The sequence below is a fragment of the Rhinopithecus bieti genome, unplaced genomic scaffold, assembly GCF_001698545.2.
Source record: "Rhinopithecus bieti isolate Rb0 unplaced genomic scaffold, ASM169854v2 scaffold_5025, whole genome shotgun sequence".
NCBI classification, from domain to species: Eukaryota; Metazoa; Chordata; class Mammalia; order Primates; family Cercopithecidae; genus Rhinopithecus; species Rhinopithecus bieti.
In genome coordinates, this window is record NW_016804637.1 from 413,220 (window position 1) to 428,037 (window position 14,818).

Here is a 14,818-nt window from a genome sequence, read left to right on the forward strand (position 1 = left end):
AAAAAAAAAAAAAAAAATACAAAAAACTAGCCGTGCGAGGTGGCGGGTGCCTGTAGTCCCCAGCTACCCCAGAGGCTGAGGCAGGAGAATGGTGTAAACCCGGGAGGCGGAGCTTGCAGTGAGCTGAGATCCGGCCACTGCACTCCAGCCTGGGCGACAGAGCGAGACTCCGTCTCAAAAAAAAAGACAAGCCCCTGTGGGGCCTGAGGTTTGGGGAGGAGGTCTGGCTGTGTGGGTTGACAGGCCCCTGTGTCCTCAGGATGTGGAGCTGGCCGAGCGCCTCAACGCCAGCCTGGCCTTCTTCCTCAGTGACCTTCTGTCCCTGGTGGACCGGGGCTTTGTCTTCAGCCTGGTCCGGGCCCACTACAAGCAGGTAGGAGTGGGCTGGGCAGGGTGGACATGGCATGGATGGAAGGCGGAGCAATGTTGACATTACTGCTGGCCACCCCTCTCCTGCAGGTGGCCACGCGGCTCCAGTCGTCCCCTAATCCAGCGGCCCTGCTGACCCTGCGCATGGAATTCACCCGCATCCTATGCAGCCATGAGCACTACGTGACCCTCAACCTCCCCTGCTGCCCCCTGTCGCCCCCAGCCTCGCCCTCCCCCTCTGTGTCCTCCACCACCTCCCAGGTGGGTTGGCTTCACTTCTGCCTCCTCTCTTTGACCTACAACCTCTCACCTTCAGTCCATCTCCTATGGTTCTCTCATCTCTGTCCCTTTCACAGTAGACCACTGCCTAGGTGAACTGATCCCTTATGTTTGACTTTTGACCTCTGACCCTTCACCTCTCCTGTCATTCTCAGCAATTTCCCAGAAGGACTAACTTCTGATTTCTCTCCCCTAAATCCTAACTCCCAGCCCAGTGTTCCATGTGCCATTTCTCAGTCCTCTGACTTTTGACCCCATGCCCTGTTACATCACAGATGGGTTAACGTCCGCCTCTCATTTCTGGCCTTGAAACCCATACCCGGCTGGGCGCGGTGGCTCAAGCCTGTAATCCCAGCACTTTGGGAGGCCGAGACGGGCGGATCACGAGGTCAGGAGATCAAGACCATCCTTGCTAACCCGGTGAAATCCCGTCTCTACTAAAATACAAAAACTAGCCGGGCAAGGTGGCGGGCGCTTGTAGTCCCAGCTACTCCGGAGGCTGAGGCAGAAGAATGGCGTGAACCCGGGAGGCGGAGCTTGCAGTGAGCTGAGATCCGGCCACTGCACTCCAGCCCGGGCGACAGAGCAAGACTCCGTCTCAAAAAAAAAAAAAAAGAAAGAAACCCATACCCACTGTCATCTCCAGATGACTTAACGTCAGTCTCTCATCTGTGGCTATTAGCACCATGATTTCTGTCACCTCCAAGATGGCTTTAATGGTGACCTCCCACCTCTGACCCTTGACCGCTGGCATCCCCTATTTTTACCCCACACTCTGCAGAGCTCCACCTTCTCCAGCCAAGCCCCGGACCCCAAGGTGACCAGCATGTTCGAACTGAGTGGACCATTCCGGCAGCAGCACTTCCTAGCTGGGCTCCTGCTGACAGAGCTGGCGCTGGCCCTTGAACCTGAGGCTGAGGGGTGAGCAGAGGTCCTGTCTAGCCCCAGGGCAGGTGGGACAGTTCAGGAGCCATGTCCACCCCGTCCTGAGCACCCCATTACCCCACAGGGCATTTCTGTTGCACAAGAAGGCCATCAGTGCTGTGCACAGTCTGCTATGTGGCCATGACACTGATCCCCGCTACGCAGAGGCCACCGTGAAGGCTTGTGTGGCTGAGCTGTACCTGCCACTGCTATCAATTGCACGGGACACCTTGCCACGGCTACATGACTTTGCTGGTCAGTGGGCCAGGGAAGGATGGGCTCACATGACCCAGGGACTTGGTCACAGAAGGCACAGGATAGTAAAGGTGGGAGAACACAGTCAGGGATATAGGTATAGGCATTAGGATTAGCAGAGCAGGTTAAAGTGCTAGAACAGACTAGTCAAGTTATAACATCTCTGAGCCTCAGGTTTCGCCCCTGTAATGGGGACAGTAATAACACCAACTACTTCATAAGGTTATATGAAAATGTGCGGGGCTGTAGTATTGAGATACTGTCAGCCTACAATAGATGGGAAATATTATTGTACTATTTATTATTTTCTTTTTTTTCTTTTTTTGAGATGGAGTCTCACTCTGTCGCCCAGGCTGCAGTGCAGTGGCACGATCTCAACTCACTGCAAGCTCCGCCTCCCAGGTTCACGCCATTCTCCTGTCTCAGCCTCCCAAGTAGCTGGGATTACAGGCGTCTACCACCACGCCCAGCTAATTTTTTGTAATTTTAGTAAAGATGGGATTTTGCCACGTTGGCCAGGCTGGTCTCGAACTCCTGACCTCAGGTGATCCACCCCCCCCCACCCCCCGGCCTCCCAAAGTGCTGGGATTACAGGTGTGAGCCACCGTGCCTGGCCGTGAGGGAAGACTTCTGAAATTTGAGACGGGGACAGCACTTACCAAGGCTTTATCTTTTTCTCCCTCTGTCCTTCCCTGCCAGAGGGTCCAGGTCAGCGGTCAAGACTGGCCTCAATGCTTGACTCAGATACAGAAGGCGAAGGGGACATTGCGGGCACCATCAACCCCTCTGTGGCCATGGCCATTGCTGGTGGCCCCCTAGCCCCTGGCTCCCGGGCCAGCATCTCCCAGGGGCCGCCAACGGTGAGTAGGGAGGCTTGTCCCCATAGACATCATCCCCTTGGAATGAGAGAAGCCAGGTATCAAGAAACAGATTGGCCAGGATTCATCTCACATGGAGAAAATGGAAATTGACTTTGATTACTCTCTGGCCCCAGGCTTCTCGCGCAGGCTGTGCCCTCTCTGCTGAGTCAAGCCGGACCTTGCTGGCGTGTGTGCTGTGGGTGCTGAAAAATGCCGAGCCGGCGCTCCTGCAGCGCTGGGCCACTGACCTGACACTCCCCCAGCTGGGACGTCTCTTGGACTTGTTGTACCTCTGCCTGGCTGCCTTCGAGTACAAGGTTCGAGGGTGTCGGCAGGAGATAATGGGGGAGGCAGGCTAAAGATGTATCCAGGGACCCAGGGTGCTGCAGGCTGAGTGGGAAGGGGTGGACTGTCTTTGTGCAGAGGCAAGGAATAAAGTCAGAAATGCCTTTGTGAATAGAATTTGGAAGGTGGAGGCCGGGCAAAGTGGCTCATGCCTATAATCCCAGCACTTTGGGAGGCTGAGGCAGGTGGATCACCTGAGGTCAGGAGTTCAAGACGAGCCTGGGCAACATGGTGAAACCTTGTCTCTACTAAAAATACAAAAAATTAGCTGGGTGTGGTGGCACGTGCCTGTAGTCCCAGCTACTCGGGAGGCTGAGGCAGGAGAATCGCTTGAACCTGGGAAGTGGAGGTTGCAGTAAACTGAGATCACACCACTACACACCAGCCTGGGCAACACAGTGAGGCTCCATCTCTGGAAAAAAAAAAAAGAAAGAAAGAAATTTTTTTTTAAAAGGCCTGGTGCAGTGGCTCACACCTGTAATCCCAGCACTTGAGGAAGCCAAGGCAGGCAAACTGCATGAGCCCATGAGTTTGAGATCAGCCTGGGCAGCATGGTGAAACCCCATCTCTACAAAAAAATACAAAAATTACCTGAGCATGGTGGCACATGCTTGTAGTCCCAGCTACAGAGGTGGCTGAGGTGGATTGCTTGAGCCCAGTAGGTGGAGGCTGCAATGAGCACTTTTTGGTAAGTGCTAAGAATTGAGAGGAAAAAGGTAAACTGTCTTTAAGCATAGGGGCCTGGAAGTGAGAAAGAGCACAGAGTAAGGGATGGGGCCAGCCAAGGCCCCACCGAAAAGAGCAGTCAACCTTGAACCCCAGTTCTCTGTCCCCACGCAGGGGAAAAAGGCCTTTGAACGCATCAACAGCCTCACATTCAAAAAATCGCTGGATATGAAGGCACGTCTAGAGGAAGCCATCCTGGGCACCATCGGAGCGCGACAAGAAATGGTTCGGCGAAGTCGTGGTAAGAGGGTGACGTAGCCACGTGTCCCCATCCCACCAGCTGCTCCCACCTTGTGTCAAGGGACTCCATGAAGGGGGCCATCCCTAGCTAACTTTCTGCCTCACATTTCCTGGAGAGAAGTCCATGCGTCATCACCGTACACGTGCGCCTGTGCGTCCCCATCTGTCACTCGTGTCTGCCCCGGTGCGTCCACCCGGCAGGCTTCTGCTCCACCCAGTGCCCTCATGGGTCAGCCCACCTGACTATCTTCATGCCTGTGCATTTCTCCTGATGTTCACATGTGCCTGTGTTTTTACGCATCTGTGATCATGCGCCCATGTGTCTCAGAGAGGAGCCCGTTTGGGAATCCAGAGAACGTGCGCTGGCGGAAGAGCGTCACACACTGGAAGCAAACCTCAGACCGCGTGGACAAGTAGGTGTGGGCAGGAGGGAGTCTGCTGAATTCAGAACAGTTCAGGCCGAGGCGGGAGGATTGCTTGAGTCCAGGAGTTCGAGATCAGCCTGGGCAACATAGTGAGACCCTGTCTCTACCAAAAATTTAAAAATTAGCCAGGCATGGTGGCATGTGCCTGTGGTCCCAGTCACTCATGAGACTGAGGTGGGAGAATGACTTGAGCCTGGGAGGTTGAGGCTGCAGTGAGCTGTGATCACCCCGCTGCACTCCAGCCTGGGCATTCGAGCAAGACCCTGTCTCAGAAAACAAAAACAAAAACAAAAAACAACAGCTTCCAGGGAGCCAGAGCCCCCTGGGTTGCCAGGGGAAGGAGAGAGCTCAGCCATGGAGTAGGATCTTGCCCTGAGTGGGCCCCCAAGACCTCCCTTCCCCTTCCAGGACCAAGGATGAAATGGAACACGAGGCCTTGGTGGAAGGGAACCTGGCAACCGAGGCAAGCCTAGTAGTTCTGGACACACTGGAGATCATCGTGCAGGTAGGGCTTGATCCAGCATCTTCTTTGGCTCTGAGCCCAACTGCAGTGCCCTGTGATCCCTGGCTCCATAATCCCTCTCCTTCCCTTTCCCTATCACCACCCTAGGCTCTAACACCTGGATTTCTGACCCCCTCCCCTCCAGACGGTGATGCTTTCAGAAGCCCGGGAGAGCATCTTAGGGGCAGTGCTGAAGGTTGTGCTGTACAGCCTGGGTAGTGCCCAGAGTGCCCTCTTCTTGCAGCATGGCCTGGCCACCCAGAGGGCCCTTGTGTCCAAGGTAAGCACCACTCAACAACCATGATTCTTAGAAAAACAGTAGAAGCTCTAGGCTGGACACAGTGGCTCATGCCTATAATTCCAGCACTTTGGGAGGCTGAGGTGGGAGGATTGCTTGAGGCCAGGAGTTTGAGACCAGCCTGGCCAACATAGAGAGGCCCGTCTCTACAAAACATTTTAAAATTAGCTAGGACTAGGCATGGTGGCTCACACCTGTAATCCCAGCACTTTGGGAGGCTGAGGCAGGAAGATGATGTGAGCCTAGGAGTTCGAGACCAGCCTGGGCAACATGGTGAGACCCTGTTTCTACAAAAAAATGAATTGAGTGTGGTGGCATGCGCCTGTGGTCCTAGCTACTCGGAAGGCTGAGGATCACTTGAGCCCGGGAGGTCAAGGCTACGTGAGCCGTGATCGTGCCACTGGACTCCAGCCTGGGCAACACAGTGAGAGCCTGTCTCAAACAAACAAAAAAAAAATGCTAGCCAGGCAGGGTGGTACATACCTGAGATCCCAGCTACTAGGGAGCTACTGGGGAGGCTGAGGCAGGAGGATGGCTTGAGCCTGGGAGTTGTGAGCTGTGATTGTGCCACTGCACTCCAGCCTGGGAGACAAGAGTGAAATACTGTCTCAAAAAAAAGAAAAAAAAAAAAAAAGTAGCTCATTCATTGAGCACTTACTGCGTGCTCTGCAACTCCATGGAGCGGACTGCTTTGCCACAGTTTACAGTGGAAGGCAGGCAGGATAAGAGTGGCCAGGTCACTCACCCAGGGTCACACAGCAAGGGGCCTAAACCCAGGTCTGACTCCAAACCCAGTGGTACTTGGCCCAAGAGGACAAAACACAAACCCCTACCCAAGCAGTCCTCATTTGGGCCAGTCCCCTTCTGAGCCAGAACCAGGAGGGGCTGGACAGTGTCTGTCTGGGTCCCTGTGGGCAGTTCCCGGAGCTGCTGTTCGAGGAGGACACGGAGCTGTGTGCTGACCTGTGCCTGAGGCTCCTACGACACTGCGGCAGCCGCATCAGCACCATCCGCACGCACGCCAGCGCCTCGCTGTACCTGCTCATGCGACAGAACTTCGAGATTGGCCACGTGAGTCGGGGCGAGGAGGCATGGTCCACACATGGCTCTGGTCAGGGTGGCCGGCGGGGTCTCAGTGCCATACAGGGAGTGAGGGAGGGGGAGGTAGTCACTGAGCATAATGGGCAGGAGGAGGGCTCAGAACGCAATTGGGGGTCAGATGCCCTGGCTCATTCCTATAATCCCAGCACTTTGGGAGACTGAGGTGAGAGGATCACTTGAGGCCGGGAGTTTGAGGCTGCAGTGGGCCGTGATTGTGCCACCACACTCCAGCCTGAGCAAGAGACCTTGTCTCAAAAAAAAAAAAAAAAAAAAATGAGGCCAGGCATGGTGGCTCATGCCTGTAATCCCAACACTTTGGGAAGCTGAGGCAGGTGGATCATTTGAGGTCAGGAGTTCGAGACCAGCCTGGCCAACATGATGAAGCCCCGTCTCTACTAAAAATACAAAAATTGGCTGGGCATGGTGGCAGATGCCTGTAATCCCAACTACTTGGAAGGCTGAGACATGAGAATCACTTGAACCTGGGCGGCAGAGGTTGCAGCAGTGAGCCAAGATTGCACCACTGCATTCTAGCCTAAGTGATACAGCGACACACTCAGTCTCAAAAAAAAAGAAAAGAAAAGAAAAAACAACTGAGCACGGTGGCTCACACCTGTAATCCCAGCATTTCGGGAGGTCCAGGCAGGTGAATCACTTGAGGTCAGGAGTTCGAGACCAGCCTGGCCAACGTAGTAAAACCCTGTCTCTACCAAAAATACAAAAATTAGCTGGGCATAGTGGCATATGCCTGCAGTTTCAGCTACTCAGGAGGATGAGGCAGGAGAATCGCCTGAACTCGGGAGACGGAGGTTGCAGTGAGCTGAGATCACACCACTGCACTCCAGCCTGGACAACAGAACGAGACTCCATCTCAAAAAAATTAAAAATTAAAAAAAAAATAAAGAATGCAAGGGCCATGTCGGCAGGTTGAACAGACCCTGGTGTGGGGTCTGGGGTCTGAGACTCCCGGCTCCACTTTTCCTCCCATCCCTGCAGAACTTTGCCCGTGTGAAGATGCAGGTCACCATGTCTCTCTCATCCCTGGTGGGGACAACACAGAACTTCAGTGAAGAGCACCTGCGACGTTCACTCAAAACCATCCTCACCTATGCTGAGGAGGACGTGGGGCTGCGGGACAGCACCTTCGCGGAGCAGGTGACACCTGCTGGGTCCCCGTGCCGCCTTCCCTTTGTATAATCCCCGACGCCACCACCTTGGCTCCCTTCACTTCCTAATGCCCTCATTGGCCCCGGATGTTCCCCGGCTCCAGGTCCAGGACCTGATGTTCAACCTGCACATGATCCTGACGGACACGGTGAAGATGAAGGAACACCAGGAGGACCCTGAGATGCTCATTGACCTCATGTACAGGTGAGGCGGGCCAGCCAGCACCTTCAGCCACACCCACGCCCCAACAGGTGCAGGGAGAACAGGGATGAGAGTAGATGTCTGAGGAGGTGAGGAGGGAGCAGGGGAGCGTACAGTCTCTAACAGAGGAAGGTGAGGGGGACAGGTGAGCAGACAGGTGGGCAGACAGGTGAGGGGGACAGGTGAGCAGACAGGTGGGCAGACAGGTGAGGGGGACAGGTGAGCAGAAATGAGGGCACAAGTAAGGAGAGAACAGGTGAGCAAACAGGTAAAGATGCCAGAAGAATGTACTGACGAGGATGACAGATGAGAGCCAGGACAGGTGAGGGGGACAGGTGAGGTGCCCACAGGTGAAGGGAAAGGAGATCCAGAGACTAGACCTGTTGAGGAGTGTAGGAGGGGTGGACGGTGATGGAGATGGGGAATGTGGGGCATATGGGAGGGACAGGTGGATAGACAGGTGAGATGGTGCACAAGGAAGGGGAAATAGTTCAGGTGACTCAAGTTTCCACAGGTAGAGTCAACTCATGAACGGAGGGTCAAGTGAGAAATGAAAAGGTGAGGCAGGGGAGTGAAGGGACAGACAGGTGAGGGGTTGGATAAGCGAAGAGACAGGTGAATAGAGGAAGCGGGGAGATACTACACAGGTGAGGAGACAAGGAGAGTAGGATGGATGGGTGAGGAGACAGGTAAGTGGGAAGACAGGAAAAGGGTTGGACAGGCAGGTGAGTGGGTGAAGAAATGGACAGGTGAGGACACAAGTGAGGGGATGGACATGTGAAGACATAGGTGACAGGACAGACAGGTGAGGGGATGGACAGGTCAGGAGGTAGAGAAGTCAGGAGGTGGACAGGCGAGGAGACAGGTGAAGGGATGGACAGGTGAGGGAGTTGACAGGTGAAGGGATGGACAGGTGAGGGGGTGGACAGGTGAAGGGACGGACTGGTAAAGAGATGGCCAGATGAGAAGATGAATAGGTGAGGACGTGGACAGATAAGGAGACAGGTGAAGGGATGGCCAGGTGAAATGAACAGGTGAGGGGGTGGACAGGTGAGGGACGGACAGGTGAGGGGATAAACAGGTGAGAGGGTGGACAGGTGAGAGGGTGGACAGGTAAGGGGATGGGCAGGTGAAGTGACGGACAGGTGAGGGGATGGACAGGTGAGTGAGTGGACATGTGAGGGGATACACAGGTAGGATAGACAGGTGAGGGGGTAGACAGGTGAGGGGATAGGCAAATGAGGGGATAGACAGGACAGGTGAGGGGTGGACAGGTGAGAGGGTGGACAGGTGAGAGGTGGACAGGCGAGAGGGTGGACAGGTGAGAGGTGGATAGGCGAGAGGGTGGACAGGTGAGGGATGGGCAGGTGAGGGGTGGGCAGGTGAGGGATGGACAGGTGAGGGGTGGACAGGTGAGGGGTGGACAGGTGAGAGGGTGGATAGGTGAGGGGGTGGACAGGTGAGAGGGTGGATAGGCGAGAGGGTGGACAGGTGAGGGATGGACAGGTGAGAGGGTGGATAGGTGAGAGGGTGGATAGGTGAGAGGGTGGACAGGTGAGAGGGTGGACAGGTGAGGGGGTGGACAGGTGAGAGGGTGGATAGGCAAGAGGGTGGACAGGTGAGGGATGGGCAGGTGAGAGGGTGGATAGGTGAGAGGGTGGACAGGTGAGAGGGTGGACAGGTGAGGGGGTGGACAGGTGAGAGGGTGGATAGGCGAGAGGGTGGACAGGTGAGGGATGGGCAGGTGAGAGGGTGGATAGGTGAGAGGGTGGACAGGTGAGAGGGTGGACAGGTGAGGGGGTGGACAGGTGAGAGGGTGGATAGGCGAGAGGGTGGACAGGTGAGGGATGGGCAGGTGAGAGGGTGGATAGGTGAGAGGGTGGACAGGTGAGAGGGTGGATAGGTGAGGGGGTGGACAGGTGAGAGGGTGGATAGGCGAGAGGGTGGACAGGTGAGGGATGGGCAGGTGAGAGGGTGGACAGGTGAGGGGGTGGACAGGTGAGAGGTGGATAGGCGAGAGGGTGGACAGGTGAGGGGTGGACAGGTGAGAGGGTGGACAGGTGAGGGATGGGCAGGTGAGAGGGTGGACAGGTGAGGGGGTGGACAGGTGAGGGATGGGCAGGTGAGTAGGGTACAGGTAAGGAGACTGACTGGTCAGTGGGAGACGGCAGGACAAGTAAGGAGAAAGATGACTAAAGGAATATGTAAGGTAGGCAGGGGAGGAGACAGGTGAAGACAGATGACTGGCCAGCAGGAGAGAAAATAGACGAAGAGGAAGACAGGTGAGGGATGGCCAGGTGACGGAATGAGTGAGGGGATGGGGTACAGGTGAGGAGACTGGCTGGTCCTTGGGGCAGATATGGGGGTAACCAGTGAAGGGGGTGGACAAGTGGGAGGCAGGTGGGGAGGACCAGGTGAATCCCCTCCTCACATCCCCCCTCACCTGGACTCCAGAATTGCCCGGGGCTACCAGGGCTCGCCAGACCTGCGGCTGACCTGGCTGCAGAACATGGCCGGGAAGCACGCGGAACTGGGCAACCATGCTGAGGCCGCCCAGTGCATGGTGCATGCGGCCGCCCTCGTGGCTGAGTACCTCGCCCTGCTTGAGGACCACCGCCACCTGCCCGTGGGCTGCGTTTCCTTCCAGGTGAGAGGCCAGGGGGCGGCAGGCGGTGGGCAGCACTTGTGCAGTGGGGATGAGGGTTTGATGCCATCTCTTCTGCCCCAGAACATCTCATCCAACGTGCTAGAGGAGTCCGCCATCTCCGACGACATCCTGTCGCCTGACGAGGAGGGCTTCTGCTCCGGAAAGCACTTCACTGAGCTGGGGCTGGTAGGGTTGCTGGAACAGGCAGCCGGCTACTTCACCATGGTGAGGCCTTGGGGACTGGGTGCAGGAGAGGGGGCTCGGGCCAGGGAGGCACCATCAGATCTGCTTCCTAGACCCTTCCAGCAGGGGATTTAGAAAGAAGGAGAACTGGCCAGGTGCGGTGGCTTACATCTGTAATCCCAGCACTTTAGGAGGCTGAGGCAGGCAGATCATGAGGCCAGGAGTTCAAGACCAGCCTGGCCAGCATGGTGACACCCTGTCTCTACTAAAAATACAAAAATTAGCCAGGTGTGGTGGCACGCAGCTGTAATCCCAGCTACTCGGGAGGCTGAGACAGGAGAATCACTTGACCCAGGGAGGCAGAGGTTGCAGCGAGCCGGGATTGCGCCACTGCACTCCAGCCTGGGCGACAGAGTGAGACTGTCTCAAAAAAAAAAAAAAAAAAAGCAAGAAGGAGAATTGGGTTTCTCAGAGGCCCTGTTACTTGCCTATGTCTCCATGAGACCCTTGATGCAGGCTTGATATAGCAAGCATTCCATACACTGGAGATGCTTTCAATTTTCCTTTCTTTTCTTTTTTCCTTTCTTGTTTTTTTATTTGTTTGTTTTTAACAGAGTCTTGCTCTTTTGCCCAGGCTGTACAGTGGTGCGATTATAGCTCACTGCAGCCTCGAACTCCTGAGCTCAAGCAATCCTCCCACCTCAGCCTCCCAAGTAGGTGGGACTGCAGGCATGTGCCACCATGCCCGGCCAATTTTTAAATTATTATATATATTTTTTCTTTGTGATCTTTTGTGAGACAGGGCCTCCATTCTGTCACACAGGCTGGAGTGCAGTGGCGTGATCATGGCTCCCTACAACCTGGGCCTCCAGGGCGGCTCAGGTGATTCTCCCACCCTGGCCTCCTGAGTAACTTGACTACAGGCACACGTCACTACAATAATTGTTTGTATTTTTTTGTAGAGATGGGGTTTTGCCATGTTTCCCAGGCTGGTCTTGAACTTCTGAGCTCAAGTGATCTGCCTGCCTCAACCTCCCAAAGTCATGGGATTACAGGTGTATGCCACTACACCCTGCCAATTTTTAATTTTTTTATAGAGAGGGAGTCTTACTATGTTGCTCAGGCTGGTCTCAAACTCCTGGCCTCACTCAATCCTCCCACCTAAGCCTCCCAAGTAGCTGGGACACCCAACATCTCTTGAAACTTTCTATATTAAAATAAAAATGGGTCGGGTGCGGTGGTGCATGCCTGTAATCCCAGCACTTTGGGAGGCTGAGGCAGGAGGCTCACTTGAGGCCAGGAGTTTGAGACCAGCCTGGGCAACATGGCAAAACCCTGTCTCTACAAAAAATACAAGAAACTAGCTGGGTGTGGTGGCATGCACCTGTAGTCCCAGCTACTCAGGAAGCTTGAAGCGGAAGGATCACTGGAGCCCAGGAGGTTGGAGCTGCAATGAGTTGTAATCGTGCTGCTGTACTCCAATGTACGTGACAGAGTGAAACCGACATGTCTCAAAAAATAAATAAAATAAAGATTTGGGATATTCACATGCATCTTCAAGTTGGAGAAGCTCCAGCTTAAAGCAAATCCCAGGCTGGACGCAGTGGCTCACTCCTGTCATCCCAGCACTTTGGGAGGCCAAGGCGGTTGAATCACCTGAGGTCAGGAGTTCAAGACCAGCCTGGCCAACATGGGGAAACCCCGTGTCTACTAAAAATACAAAAATTAGCCGGGCATGGTGGCAGGCATCTGTAATCCCAGCTACTTGGGAGGCTGAGGCATGAGACTCGCTTGAACCCAGGAGGCGGAGGTTGCAGTGAGCTGAGATCATGCCACTGCACTCCAGCCTGAGGGACAGAGCAAGGCTCTGTCTAAAAAAAAAAAAAAAAAGCAAATCCCAGTTATTTTCCCACCACTCCCACAAGTACCTGCTGTGCACCCCTTCCTGATAAAGACCCTTTTACAAAACTCATATCCCATGTGGCCAAGTTAATGGTCATCCTTTAATGTCATTAATGTCATTTCATTGCACTCTGTATTTAGATGTCCCAGATCATCTCTGATGTATCTTTTTTGGGGTTACTTGGTTTGAATCAGAATCCAATAAGGGCCCACAATGGCTGTGGCTGATCTGTATCCTAAGTCTTTTTTTTTTTTTTTTTTTTTTGAGACAGGGTCTTACTCTCTCACCCAGGTTGCAGTGTGCAGCCTGGCTCACTGCAGCCTCAATGTCCTGGGCTCAGGTGATCCTCCCACTTCAGCCTCCCGAGTAGCTGGGACTATAAATGCACACCACCACACCCAGCTAATTTTTTTTCTTTGTTAATTTTTTTTATTTTTTTAAAGAAATGGGGTCTTGCTATGTTGCCCAGGCTGGGTTTGAACTCTGGGACTCATGCAACCCTCTCGTCTCGGTCTTCCAAAGTGCTGGGATTACAGGCATGAGCCAACATGCCCGGCAACTGATTTTCCACTGCTGAAAAGGAGTTTTCTTCTCTAGTTTGCTTGTTTGTATGAGGGCAGGTGGTGGCTTCTACATTTGACTTGCAGGAGCCCTGGGGCCTTTGCTCCGTGTGTTTTTCTGGTTTGTGTGGGGCTGGCTGTGTCCATGTGATGTCACTCTACCTGTTTCTCAGTTCCTCACATTTTGGGGAACTGGCATTTACATCTGAGAGCTCAGCGAGATTCAAGGTCACACTTGAAGTCAGGTGTTCCAATGAGATTTCTTCTGTGGTGCTGGCCCTCTAGTGACACTAGTGACATTGTTTTCTTTTCTTTTTTTTTTTTGAGACGGAGTCTCGCTGTGTCACCCAGTGACAAACTCTGCCTCCCGGGTTCACGCCATTCTCCTGCCTCAGGCTCCTAAGTAGTTGGGACTACAGGCGCCCGCCACCATGCCCAGCTAATTTTTTGTATTTTTATTAGAGACGGGGTTTCACCATGTTAGCCAGGATGGTCTCGATCTCGTGACCTCATGGTCTGCCTGCCTCAGCCTCCCAAAGTGCTGGGATTACAGGCGTGAGCCACTGCATCCGGCTGACAACGTTTTCATTATTGTCACTTTGCTAGATTCTTGGAGACAAAGTCCTCAGAGGAAGGGCCGAATGCGGTGGCTCACGCTTGTGATCCCAGCACTTTGGGAGGCTGAGGAGGGCAGATCACTTGAGGTCGGGAGTTCAAGACCAGCTTGGGCAACATGGAGAAACCCCATCTCTACAAAAAAAAAATACAAAAAAATTAGCTGGGCACGGGCTCAGTGGCTCATGCCTGTCATCCCAGCACTTTGGGAGGCCAAGGCAGGCAGATCACGAGGTCAGGAGTTTGAGACCAGCCTGGCCAACATAGTGAAACCTCGTCTCTAGTAAAAATACAAGTATTAGCCGGGCATGGTGGTGGGCACTTGTAGTCCTAGCTACTCGGGAGGCTAAGGTAGAAGAATCGCTTAAACCCGGGAGACAGAGGTTGCAGTGAGCCAACATCACGCCATTGCACTACAGCCTGGGTGACAGAGCAAGACTCTTGTCTCAAAAAAATAAAAATTAGTCAGGCATGGTAGCAGGCGCCCGTAGTTCCAGCGACTAGGTAGGATGAGGCAGGAGAATTGCTTGAACCCAGGAGGCAGGGTTGCCAGTGAGCCGAGATCATACCGCTGCACTCCAGCCTGGCACAGAGCAAGACTCCATCTAAACAAAAAAAAAAAAAAAAGGGCCGGCGCAGTGGCTCAAGCCTGGTAATCCCAGCACTTTGGGAGGCGCGAGACCAGGCGGATCACGAGGTCAGGAGATACGAGCATCCCCTGGCTACATACGGTGAAACCCATCTCTACTAAAAATACAAAAAACTAGCCGGGGCGACAAGGCAGGCGCGCTGTATCCCAGCTACTCAGGAGGCTGAACGGAGAATGGCGTGAACCACCGGGAGGGGCGGAGCTTGCAGTGAGCGAGGTCCGCCACTGCACTCTAGCCTGGGCGGACAGAGCCAAGACTCCGCGTCCTCCAAAAACAAAAAAAAAAAAAACCCGGGTGGAGGTTAGCGGAAGAAATACCTAGTGTAGGTGACGGGTTGATGGGTGCAGCAAACCACCGTGGCACGTGTATACCTATGTAACAAAACTGCACGTTCTGCACATGTACCCCAGAACTTCATTATTGTCACTTTGCTGGATTCTTGGAGACGAAGTCCTCAGAGGAAGGGCCGAATGCGGTAGCTCACGCATATCAGAACCAGTGTAATAATTTAAAAAAGATTAAAAAATAAAATAATAATAATAATAAAAGATTTTTTAAAAACACACAC

The 14,818-nt window shown here is 53.9% G+C and overlaps 1 protein-coding gene across 5 annotated transcripts in view; it reads left to right on the forward strand.

Annotated features, from left to right (window-relative positions):
• The window catches only part of DOCK6 (dedicator of cytokinesis 6), a 63,427-nt gene that overhangs the window by 42,715 nt on the left and 5,894 nt on the right, over nt 1-14,818 (forward strand). For all 5 annotated transcript variants that reach the window (XM_017869472.1, XM_017869475.1, XM_017869473.1 and 2 more), the window contains 15 exons: nt 260-373; nt 460-630; nt 1,430-1,569; nt 1,658-1,827; nt 2,527-2,687; nt 2,822-3,004; nt 3,873-3,999; nt 4,327-4,411; nt 4,832-4,928; nt 5,071-5,205; nt 6,142-6,294; nt 7,321-7,479; nt 7,595-7,695; nt 10,147-10,339; nt 10,421-10,564. In XM_017869472.1, the coding sequence (XP_017724961.1) occupies nt 260-373; nt 460-630; nt 1,430-1,569; nt 1,658-1,827; nt 2,527-2,687; nt 2,822-3,004; nt 3,873-3,999; nt 4,327-4,411; nt 4,832-4,928; nt 5,071-5,205; nt 6,142-6,294; nt 7,321-7,479; nt 7,595-7,695; nt 10,147-10,339; nt 10,421-10,564 (2,133 nt within the window). The remainder of the gene's footprint in view (nt 1-259; nt 374-459; nt 631-1,429; nt 1,570-1,657; nt 1,828-2,526; nt 2,688-2,821; nt 3,005-3,872; nt 4,000-4,326; nt 4,412-4,831; nt 4,929-5,070; nt 5,206-6,141; nt 6,295-7,320; nt 7,480-7,594; nt 7,696-10,146; nt 10,340-10,420; nt 10,565-14,818) is intronic.